The 12,799-nt window shown below is 47.3% G+C and overlaps 1 protein-coding gene across 1 annotated transcript in view; it reads left to right on the forward strand.

Moving 5' to 3' along the window:
- Nucleotides 1–12,799, forward strand: part of norpA (no receptor potential A) — a 307,805-nt gene that overhangs the window by 238,335 nt on the left and 56,671 nt on the right. The window contains exons 23-25 of the mRNA XM_072289167.1: nucleotides 1,976–2,247; nucleotides 7,565–7,660; nucleotides 9,308–9,412. Coding sequence (XP_072145268.1) covers nucleotides 1,976–2,247; nucleotides 7,565–7,660; nucleotides 9,308–9,412 — 473 coding nt within the window. The remainder of the gene's footprint in view (nucleotides 1–1,975; nucleotides 2,248–7,564; nucleotides 7,661–9,307; nucleotides 9,413–12,799) is intronic.

Genomic DNA, 12,799 nt, shown 5'->3' on the forward strand with positions numbered 1-12,799 from the left:
AATCCCAATAAAGAAAGGCATCAGGCAGGGAGATACGATCTCTCCGATACTATTCACAGCGTGTTTACAGGAAGTATTCAGATACCTGGATTGGGAAGAATTGGGGATAAGAGTTAATGGAGAATACCTTAGTAACTTGCGATTCGCTGATGATATTGCCTTGCTTAGTAACTCAGGGGACCAACTGCAATGCATGCTCACTGACCTGGAGAGGCAAAGTCGAAGGGTGGGTCTAAAAATTAATCTGCAGAAAACTAAAGTAATGTTTAACAGTCTCGGAAGGGAACAGCAGTTTACAATAGGTAGTGAGTCACTGGAAGTGGTAAGGGAATACATCTACTTAGGACAGGTAGTGACTGTGGATCCGGATCATGAGACTGAAATAATCAGAAGAATAAGAATGGGCTGGGGTGCATTTAGCAGGCATTCTCAGATCATGAACAGCAGGTTGCCATTATCCCTCAAGAGAAAAGTTTATAACAGCTGTGTCTTATCAGTACTCACGTACGGGGCAGAAACCTGGAGGATTACGAAGAGAGTTCTTCTTAAATTGAGGACGACGCAACAAGCTATGGAAAGAAGAATGATAGGTGTAGCGTTAAGGGATAAGAAAAGAGCAGATTGGGTGAGAGAACAAACGCGAGTTAATGATATCTTAGTTGAAATCAAGAAAAAGAAATGGGCATGGGCAGGACACGTAATGAGGAGGGAAGATAACCGATGGTCATTAAGAGTTACGGAATGGATTCCAAGGGAAGGAAAGCGTAGCAGAGGGCGGGAGAAAGTTAGGTGGGCGGGTGAGATTAAGAAGTTTACAGGGACAACATGGCCACAATTAGTACATGACCGGGGTAGTTGGAGAAGTATGGGAGAGGCCTTAGCCCTGCAGTGGGCATAACCAGGCTGATGATGATGATTGGCCGTCAAATTCAATTTCCCTAGTCTAGTCACCTCAAATTCCCTAGTCTAGTCACCTAGGGACACCTTTGGTGCAGTGGCGTGTCCAGTGAGTACTCCTACATAGAGTGCACTTCCACATCTGCAGCTAGCGTAAATAATGTAAAATAAATCGTTTTCTTTCACTCCCGGTCCCAGACATACTCATCCCTGTGCCTGGAGGATTCCTGCCCTAAACGCTATGCCGAGTCGCAACAAGCATAACTCATGAACTCTACAAGGCATTTGCCATAAGTTCTGTTGAGTCAGTATGCTTTCGAATGCCTCGACTATCGAGAGCATTGAGCACCTCTGCGGAGGAGCCAGAGAACGATCTTGCCATTGGTTTCCAAAGATTTATTCTTACTCAGCCACAACAGGTTTCAAGCCTGTTGTTCTGTGTTATTCTTTGTTTTCTTTCCTTTTTTCTGTTTTCTTGAATTTATATATTGCAGTCACACAGTGGCAGTCAGTCCTAACCTATGTGCTGTCTGCTGTTTCATATCCTGTTTTATTGCGCCATTTTTCTTGCATATATTTTGCTGGACTTTGTCTCAAACTCATGTGTCATGCTAGCAACACCTGCTAAGCTTCAGTGCAACCAGCTTGCTTCATTTGCTTGGTTACAGGTTGTAGTGTGGAAACTGCCTGCATAATTCTTCTGAAATGAAAAGTGTTGCTCGCATCCACTGCATATTGTTGCTTCCAGCCAAAACAAATTTCAGGTTTATTTTCAGCCATGACGGGAGCCACTTGATGTTACTTTTGTTTTGACTGCTGAAAACAATGTCTTGTCTCGTAGTGCAATGTAGCAATTTTTCTCTCCAGCTTTATCAAGTGGCTTGACTTAATGAGAGTGATGTCCTGCTTGCATTTACAACATCCCTGACTAGATCCCAAATTATGTTGCATTTCTTGCATAGCAGAAGCGTTTTCATGTACGTGGCCTGTATTGTTTCTGGAGGCAGGTACATAACACGTTTTTGGTAGAACTGTCCAGCTGCATGAACCACGTAGTGATGGCAAGACATCAACGCAGGTACCTTCTGAAGCCTGACTTTATGCGACGGGCAGACAAGTCCTTCGACCCATTTGCGGAGTCACCCGTGGACGGTGTGATTGCGGCCCAGTGTTCGGTGCGGGTGCTGTCGGGCCAGTTCCTGTCGGACAAGAAAGTGGGCACATACGTCGAGGTAGACATGTATGGACTTCCCACGGACACCATCCGCAAGGAGTTTCGCACCCGCATGGTTCCTGCCAACGGACTCAACCCTGTCTACAACGAGGAACCCTTTGTCTTCCGAAAGGCATGTGCAGAGCCTCGCAACATGCACCCTCAGGGTGAAGCGTGCAAAACGAGTGGTTTGAGATGTTCTTAAGAATGCCTCACCTTGGGTAGAAGAGTACAGCAAGCAGAAAATAAATCCATTACCATAGTTTCATTTCCAACCTGCTTTATTTTGTGCCCTCAATTCAGAAACCACTCGAAGTTTACAGGGAAAGCATGTAAAGCTATGTTGGTTTTCCAAGATCAACCCATGTGCCTGAATGCGTTGCAGCAAATTTTCTTTATCAGTGATTTTAGATAGACTGTGAGATGTGAGAGATTCAAGAGTTTGCTGGACAATGCCACATGGATCTAGACTTAGAAATACATGCAGAACCGCTTCGACACTATCCTCACAAGAACAGTGCGGAACATGCCAAGGCTCTGATTGGTCACCACAAACACTGTTCAGTACAGGACTGAGGGTTTTTATTGCTGAATTTTTGTGCCATTGATGTGTGAAGCAAGAGAACAGACCACCGTTACACGCTACAGCAATTTGCCTATTCGATTGCTGTATTCTAAAACAGTACAAATTGATCTTGACGTAACATGCAAAAATGTTTTTGTTTCTTGGACTGGTAGATACTCATTGTGCTTTCTGTGCATATTGGGCCACAGGTTACTAGCTGTTGTATATTTTGAAATTATGTTCCTTTATTGTTGTCATGTGGAATTCACACGCACAGGAAATCGAGTAACACTGAGGCTAAGAGATATAATTTGACCCAACTTATGCCAGCTAAAGTAAAGTACAACTTGGTGGCAGCAGTATGACATTTGTAGTTTGAATGGGGAAGCTTACAACTGGCCCCTGTTTATAGGTGTCAATCATGCATTCTGCAGCGTGTAATGGTAGTAATGCACACAGGAAAAGCATAACAAACATGTAGCGAAGTGCCTCATATTGGGCATTTTGATAAAGCGAAATTTGTTGTTAAGGCTTGTCTTAAAATTGTGTAGAAAGCATTGTGTGATTTATAAATGTTGCAGTTAGCCATCTACTAGAAAGAAAACTGGGATATAGCTTAAATAAGAAAAGTTGTGTTCCCAAAAATGTTCTAGAAGGAAGCTGCAGTTGAGAGCTCCAGATGAATTTTTAACACCAAAGCTCCATGTTGGACCCTGTAATCATGACACAAGGGTCCTTCGTAGCATTTACGATTGATTATGATTGTTGTGCGAAGAAATAAATTTACAATTCCTTGCTTGGCAGCAGAATAACCTATTTAACAGTTAAGTAGCGTCAAGTACGTTCTTTGGCACATGCACACACACACTGTCTACATTCAATCCCCCCACATCACACGCGCCTTGCTCCGCCGATTACTTCACTCACTCAGTTCGTTGTTGCACGCTCCCCGCATGCCGACCACACACACGCGCCTTCCATGTTCTCCCTGATCGCCACACACCGTTGCATACCGTCCCATGGCTGCGACTCTACACCACCTGGCGTCAGCCCAGTACCATCACAGATTCCTCCCCCCCCCCCCTTTATCCTGTGAAGAGGGCTTCCAAGGCACATGATAAGGGTTCAGCTGGTCAGCATTAGCGTGGCCTGTCTGTTTCCCTGTAGCAGGGTCTCTGAGTCTGTAGATATTGCGTCCAGTGTGTGCAGTCATTCTAAATGGTCCTGTGTGCCGTGGGGCAAACTTTGCTGTGAATCCAATGGCTGCCTTACTTAGTGGGCGCATGTCCCAGAAAACAAAGTCTCCAACCTGCAAGGTAGCTGGAGTGCTCTTATCTAGCTCTGCTTTTAGTTTAAACTTTGTGGGGTTCTCCTCCCGTGCTCTTGGGACAAAGGAACGACAACACAGTAGTGCAAACAATCACAAGGGCATTTATTGCACCTTTCATAGATCAATGCCTGCTAGCCGAGTTGCTAGCCCCAAAACATGCCAATGGGCGCGCGACAAATCTAGAAGTCCGACTCACCGCGACCGGATAGCGAGCAAACAAGTTCGCCCTATGCTGGATCCCAACGCCTGGTCGTTCACATGTACGGTCACGCGAACGGTGGCGCGATCCAAGGCGGCCAAGCGAGACGGTCTCGCAGAAGCATGGATCAGCGCACGCGCAGCACAACACGTCCGTACTGCTTTCTGTCCCGACCCAAAGAGGAAGCGCCTTCCGCTCCCACACCCAAGTAACCCCGCCGGTAGCAGCGCAACACTCGCGCCATCTCTCGCACTGCGCTTCAACCACTCCGACCGCAGCAGGCGCCAGGCCACGCGAGCCGTGCGGAAAAACCAACATATCAGGGGACGCGTGAGGGTCGCACATCCCCACATCCCCCCAACCTTAGATCACTACATATTCCGGCGAAACATGTCACTCGGTTTAACATCAATGCGTGCTTCGCGAACAAAGTAGTACATGCAACAGTGGCCGCGCCGAAGAAATGTCCACACGCTGTCCATAGCATACGAGCCGACATTGTCCCTGGGTACACCGCTGGCGTCCGCCGGTCACAGCAGCAGCTTTGCGGACTCGACGGCACGATTCCAGGCCAGGATTCCGGAAACAACGACACAGTAGTCGGTACGAGCAAGCGTCGCTCGCGCCGACGTGCCCTGCTGGCAAGAGCGGCCGTAGCTGTCAGTGACCGCCGGCTCTTTTGTCCGCCGCCGAGGGTTGTGAGCTGGATGCAGGAGGCCGCCGAAGTCGCTGCGCCAAACTGGCCACAGCATCACCATCGCCCGGGGTGGCTCGATCGTAGTCCGGGGCAGCAGCGCAAACGATGTGCAGGTGACAGCAAGCCAGGGGTGACACCAATCACGCTGCGTACACTCAACACACTCGGCAAACACTAAAGTAGTGCAAGGGAGAGGAATTCTGCATGCGCATCGCCCACGTGGTACGATGTTCAACTCTGCTAGCAAAAGATCGGGCAGCTACTCAGATACTAAGTTCATGTGAACGAAGCTCGCTTCCTTGAGTTGAACGAGTAATTTCAATTCGTGCGAGGCTAAATAGAATGAGGGAAGCAAATTGCAACGCCTCAATGCCACGGTCCACCAGTTTGTGTCCGTCCACCTGCGACAGGCAGCTTCGTAAAGCCTTAGGCCTAAAGCGTCGCTACCCTGACAACAACCGGCATCCAAAAACAACACCCAAAATGAGCGCAAAACAGGCAGCCGCGAGAAGACGTCAGCTCTGTGAGGTGGTCCTACCCCGCTCGGTGCACACAGCATCCGAGTTGACGGCGCCCACCATCTCAGACGGTGTCGGAGCGCCCGGTGCCAGCCTGCAATACCAGTCAGCCCGTAGTGGCCACCCGGCTCCCAGAGCCGCGACTTCATCCAAGTCAAAGAGATAGAAGAAGCTATTTACATAAGAAATTCGGACCACCCACGAGGCTTCCGTACTCACTCGCTTCAGGCTTGCCACTGCTCCGCGGGCACTCAGCCTCGCTCTCCCAGGATGCAGACCACGTGGCTCTCGTACTGACAAATGTCATTAAAAAAAAAAAAAACACTTGCGAAAAGGCTTAGCATGTTGATAAGTTCAAACACACTACAGCCACCGTCGCCTCGCTCAAGAAAGCACACCGCCAACGCTAGCGATAAAAATCCACGCTAGCCCTACGCTTCAGTTCAAACAAAGGTCTCGAACGAAGCAAAACTGTTAAATCTATCGTCCGATGCCCCAAGAGCCCCACGTTGGGCAGCCAGATGTGGGGTTCTCCTTCCGTGCTCTTGGCACAAAGGAACGACAACACAGTAGTGCAAACAATCACAAGGGCATTTATTGCACCTTTCATAGATCAATGCCTGCTAGCCGAGTTGCTAGCCCCAAAACATGCCGATGGGCGCGCGACAAATCTAGAAGTCCGACTCACCGCGACCGGGTAGCGAGCGAATAAGTTCGCCCCACACTGGATCCCAATGCCTGGTCGTTCGCATGTAAGGTCACGCGAACGGTGGCACGTTCCAAGGCGGCCACGCGAGACGGTCTCGCAGAAGCATGGATCGGCGCACGCGCGGCACGGCACGTCCGTACTGCTTTCTGTCTCGACCCAAAGAGGAAGTGCCTTCCGCTCCCGCACCCAAGTAACCCCGCCGGTAGCAGCGCAACACTTGCGCCATCTCTCGCGCTGCACTTCAACCCTCCGACCGCCGCGGGCGCCAGGCCACGCGAGCCGTGCGGGAAAACCAATATATCAGGGGACGCGTGAGGGTCGCGCATCCCCACAACTTGTAGTCAACGGTGGTTGACTCCACCGTAAATTCGGACACGACGGACTGCCAGTTGGGGTGCGCACCTGAGAAGCGCCGCCATTGTTTAGCTGAATCTCCAATGCTGCTGGAAGCAACTGAAAACGGCGGTCAGGGAGGATCACTGCAGTATCACAGTACTCTGAGTACTTCTCCAGAAAGTCTTGCAGCGAGTGTCGGTTTTGGTAGCCACTGAATTTCGGCAGTGGGACGGGCGCACTTTTGATGTTGAGCGCTGGCCCCGCGCTGGTTGTCTCGTCAGGCCTAACCATGTCATTGAGCCGCGTGGTACGCAGAATTTGAGCTATATCAGCCGCAAGTCTCTCCCTTTCCATTGTGGTCCCGGAGGTCGAAGCCAACAGTCCTTGGACGATCGAAGAAGGCAGGAGAGGCTGTGCAACTGGCTGGGTGGCACTAGACGATTCTTGGTCCTTCATGTTAGGTCCGGTCGGACGAGCCCCCGCTTGTCAAGTACATTCTTTATTTCGGAAAATCCTCGGCGCATGCACACACACACGGTCTGTGTTTCGTCCCTTTGCACCGCACGCGGCTTTCTCCGCCGATTACTTCACTCACTCAGTTCATTGTGGCGCGCTCCCCGCATGCCGACCACGCACACACGCCTTCCATGTTCTCCCTTATCGCCACACACCGTTGCCGACCGTCTCGTGCCTGCGACTCTACGGCACCTGTCGTCGCCCGGTACCCTCACAGTAGCATAATAGCTGAACCATTAAAGTTGTATGAAGCACTGTGCAGGTATTTTTGCTGTATATAACCTCATGCATGTTTCTTGCCAGGATTGGCTAAGGCATTGCACAAGACTTTTAAAGTAAGACAGTAGGCAGTGTACAACTTATTTCTCGGAATTTAGGAATAGGTTGTAGGTACTATTGTCATTTGTCATTGCTGACAATGGTGCTGTCTGCTCATTATCTTGCGATTCCAAAACATCAAGTAAGTGCATTGCACATTATCGTTGCTTGCAGCCTAAAGATATCGGTAAGAGTCATTTCAACATACATCAAAACATTGTCCGTGATGAGAGATGTGCATTTGCGGCTGCTGTGCATGCAGGTAGTTCTTCCCGATCTGGCTGTGATCCGGATAGCTGTCTATGATGAGAATGGCAAAATGCTGGGTCAGCGCATCCTTCCCATGGATGGCCTGCAAGCAGGTGAGCTACTTCCTACACTTCATCCGGGACCGATTGTCGTACAAACTTGTACTTGTACAAGCTTGTTGAGAAACTACCTGGGTCCCTTGTGCACACTGCAGTTTTTAACATGAATAACTGCTTGTTTGCCCAGCTTTCTCATTTCTTTTTCAGTAGAACCTCGTCGATTCGGATTTAGATGGCACCCAAGCAGTTCTAACCCAGCACGCTGGATTAAAACAAAACCGCAACTGCTGAGGACAAAAGCATAGTCACTATCAGCGCGAAAATGGATGGCGACTATGCAATCCTGAAGGCACGCAGCCCATGTGGTGTCATGCTCAGTGATAAACACAAGAACAAAGGCTGAAAGGGGGCAACAGAAGAATGCATGAAACTCTCTGACGTTCCCATATGGTTTCTATGGTTTATGCCGGTGACTAGGCCATTCAATGCGATTTTATGTGGTTTCATTTTCTTGGAAAGCATGCTTATACTGTATCTGTATCTATGAGGTTCCTAAAGAGAACGCAGGAATAAACAAGTTGACATCCTAGCATTCTAATCAGCAGCCGCATGCAAAGCTTGGCCTCAGCTCGTATAACTGTTGTATTCTTTGGCTGTAGACCCTGAGTGGGGCCTCAGCAGAACACCACAAAGTGAATTCAGAAACCATCTGACGAGCGCAGGCCGGTGCACATGGTGAGCGCCATTCATTCGCACTTGAATGAGCTTTGTGATAATATTGACATGCTGGAAGAACACTGCTATCTCCAATCGACCTCCTGTGCCTGCTTGGGAGGCACTTTGTTCTTGGAAGGAGTCATGTACTTCGTGTGAAGGCGCACTCGCCTCCATTTGCAGTGGTGCTAGCTAGCAATGCCAATGTAATGAAACTGAGCCAAGTCAAAGGCACCCTGCTTCCCTAGTAGTGCCTACTTTAAAAAATACTGCAAGCCCCTTGCTCACAATTAGCTTTTATCATTTTGTCAATGGGAGCATGGAAAGTTTAGGCGGGAATTTTTCAACCTGCGTTTTTTGAGAATCTCACTTGTTAATTGGACTTCAAGCCCTAAAAATATGGTGTAGCATATGTGTATTCAGTTGTTTAGAAGCAAATAAACAAAGTATAAAATATCATTTAGTGACCCTTTTAGCATCAGTTTACTTGGCTTCCTTTTCCTCTCTTTCTTCTTTATGTGTAGTGCATTTTCATCAGTTTCTTAAGAACTGTTTTCTGATTTCCATGAATGCGCTTGTAAATGTATTTGGGTGGTATCTACTTCTAAGTATTTTTTAGTGCTGGCACTATTGTTCCTGCTTGCATCACCTATTTCCTGGAACATTTGTTGCCGCAGGTGGCACTTGCATTCTGTTTTTTTCCTCTTTTTTTTTTCTGCCTGTAAACTTTCAAGGAAGCTGAGGAATCTCTCTTCAGGAAAAAAATAATAAACGGCATTAGCAGAACACCTTGTAAATAGCTCTTGGCTTTAACTCTTCAATCTGTGCAGGTTTTGAATGTTGATTCATTGTAATCTGCTTTTGGACTGTCATATTGAATCACATTTAATGTGATTACAGGCACCTTATAATTAGTACTTCTTTTTGCTGCTTTTCTTTTTCATTGTTGATGTGGTGATTGTGCAATGAAAGCTTCTCTTTCCTCAGGCTATCGGCATGTCTCTCTACGGACAGAGGGCAACTTCCCCATGTCACTGGCCATGTTGTTTATCTGCATTGAGCTCAAGATCTACGTTCCAGATGGCTTGGGAGGTCAGATAATCATACTGCTGTCATCATAAATGATATAGTTTGCCAAGATCTTAAATCCTGTTGTGTCTTGTTTATAGCCAACATCCAATGCTTTCCTTGGTAGCATTGAAGTTGTGCAAATTTAATGCTATCACTTGCATTGTAATGTTACTGAATATGTTAAGAGGTTGAAGAATGCTTTCTTGGAACTGTAGAAACCTGCAGTTAAACACTGATGCAGTTCACAGTGTTTCAGTAATACCTTCGATTATTTTTGGACTTTTTGTGGCTCAGACAGAGTCTGTTTCCAGTGTACAGGTCACCTCTGTGAAGTTCTTGCACAGCAGTTATGGTGCACAGTGCATGGTACACAATGCAAGCATGGTGGACAGTGAAATCATTGTGCTATCTGATGAAACAGTTAAAGTTTATGAAAATACCAGACAAGAATGGTACTGCCTATGATGACAACACAATAATGATACTTGTTCTGTGCCTTTCGTCTTGCCATTGTCAAATATTGCGCTGCTGTTGTTTCCTGCTGATATGAAAGTGTTACTGATGGATAAAAAGAAGCATCCATAGTCTACTTGCATTGGAGGAAACATAATGCGAGAGTGGGACATCTTTTAGTTAAATCTTACGTTGTGTGTCATAGCCTATTATCAGTTATTTCTGGTAAATTTCACGGCAATAGACATACTCAACATATGCATACTAGGGGGAACCCGGAAGTAACAAGAATTTTCTTTAATTTCTGTATTTTTTACCATTCCAAAACATTAATCACCTTCAAAGGACTCTCTCTGGGATGTAATAAACTTGTTCCACTGCCTTATTTATTGTTCACAAATGTGCAGCAACTCTTGCAAACTGATGGCCCTCTGTGCCTTTCTTCTTTGTCTCTTCCACATTTTGGACATGCTTGACCTCAAGCTCCCGTTTCAGTTGAAGTGTAGCATTTTCAGGAAGGCTCCGTGCTGTGTGTTTAGGAGTTATGCACAAGCCCAAGTTCCACAGGTTTGCAGCGTTTTCTTCAAACTGCACTGTGCAACCGGTTGAGCACTTCACCATGAAAATGCTGACTGTTTGACCTTGCAGGGAAAATTTGAAAGGAACAAGCTCTTGAACATCAAAAAATTTTCTGAGGGAAGATAATTTCAGTGTTGGGAGAATTTGATGAACACACATTGTTCTTTGACATCTGCCTTCGCAATACCGACACACATGGCGACAGAGGCTCAAAAGAAAGCAATCCAGTGAGCAGGCAAAACTCCACATGCGGACGTTACTTGGTCAACAGATAGGGACGGTAGTATTGACTACCCTTCCTCCTCTAAAAAAAATTCACCGGCTATTATAATACTCTCTAATGCAAAATTTGAGCGCAGCTCTATACTTGTTTTCATTTCGCAATATATTGAGGCAAAGAATTTGAGAAAGACATGTAGCAGAGTCGGCAACCGTCTAAAATCTGATCTGCGGGTTGGCTTTTATACATGACTAATCAAAGGTTCCAGTGTATTTGCTGGTGCAACTTGGCTTCCAGAAAGTACTACACAATTTGCATCGCGCATACATTCAGATTACAAAACAATCACAATCAAAACAAGCACGAGCGAGAGCTGGTGCAAGCAGACGATAGTACAAAACTAGTGCTCCGGCTGTGACCAGATAGAGTAAGCATCGAGCGGTCGGGCGGGTCCGCATGAAACCAGCTTCCCGCACGCACGTCGCTGAAGGGCCGCTCTCATTGGTGTCCGCCCTCATTGGTGTCCGCCCTTCGCGGCTTGCATCTTATTTCATCTGCCGCTCCGCGGTTGCTCTTTCATCCTTTGCTGTTGTGCTCATTCGCTCGGTTATGCCGACGCTGACACTCGCTGCAGGAAGGGGCGCCTAAGAGCTGCGCTCTGAAAATTCTTGCTACTTGTGGGTGCTTCCTCGTATAAGTAGTTTACAATTGTTGTACTTTCAGGCACGTACCCGGGGAGAGGGGGGGCTGCCCCCCCCTCAATTAAGCGGCATACCCCCCCCCCCCCTTCCTCCTCCACGCCGACGCCAACACTCCTCACGTACATTCCTAAAGCGTCAACAAATCAATCTAGGCGGCGGTGAACATTTTGCTGCCTTTTACAGCCAAAGCTGTATATGGCTAACCTTCCATTCTTTTTTCGGCGTCCGCCAACAGAAAAAATAATCATGTGGGCCGATCCTGGTGATAGTGCATAAAGGGTGCAAGCTCAATGGCACATACCCCTGTGGGCTCGGGAACCTGTAACGTGCCCTGTAACGTATGGGGAGTGCTTAACGCCTGCTTCACCAGCCCCGCAGGTCAGCGTGGCATTGCATTACCTTCGGGCCGACCCGCAGCAAAGGTGAAGCACTTTGTTTTCATTTGAGAGCTTTGACTGTCGTCAGCTCTCGCTGCCATTCCATCTTCACTGAGTGGAATGGTTGTCAATTTTTTCGCTCTTTTTGGATGGCGGTAGTTATGGCCATCTCCAGGGGTGTGAAGGCCAGTTTTTTCATTGATTTGGTGCCCGCACGATTATCTCGAGAGGAGTTCAGTTGTCAGCATCTATTCAACGATCATGCACATCACTGTGGCTTCGTTAGTTCAACTGTATTTGTTTAGACTAATCCAGGGACCAGGGAAGAGGTTCGGTTCGTAGTCAGGTGGTCTGTAAGCTCGTGGAATGAGTTGCTGCCGGAGAAAACGCCAGTTGCGTTTAACTTTTCCTTTTGCTTCATTATTTTCTCAAGTGGCGGCTCGTGGCGACGCTGGCAGATCCTCAGAACCATATACCCGCAATATGGGTTAGATAATGTGGAAAATAAATAATGCGAAACAGCGTCCATCACCAGATTCTGAAATAACCATTAAAGCCATAAGCAATATGACTGTCACCCATTAGCTCGTCTGGCTTTTCCCCAATTGTACAGCAATTTTCGTGCAAAATTGGCAACTGAATGTAAAAATCGCAAGTTGAGAAATTAAGCGATCTACTTAGGGAAAGAGCCAAGGTAACAGCCAAACAGGAAGCAAAAGCGAAAATTAGCAAATTTAACCATTGTTTGTTAAAATATTTATGGATCAACATTTCTTTATTTAAAAAGGAAGTATAGAAAAGGCCGCCGGAAGTGCAGAATAATTCTGTGTGTTTTGAATCAAGCTTCCACTGTTATCAGTGGAGCCACCTCACAGCCAGTTCTCTGCTGTGCTAATGTGAATGTTTTTATAACCTTCCGCAGTGGGCGCGGTATGTCTAGAACCGCAGCGTCCTGCGCTCTACGCGGTTGTACGGGACTGGTGACCACGCATCGTTAAGCAACTTTCCGAAAAGCAACACGAGTCACTTTTACCACTTAAATTGGTAGAGCAGTAAACGGGGGACCCAAAAGAACTGT

This window comes from Dermacentor andersoni, chromosome 7 (assembly GCF_023375885.2).
Source record: "Dermacentor andersoni chromosome 7, qqDerAnde1_hic_scaffold, whole genome shotgun sequence".
NCBI classification, from domain to species: Eukaryota; Metazoa; Arthropoda; class Arachnida; order Ixodida; family Ixodidae; genus Dermacentor; species Dermacentor andersoni.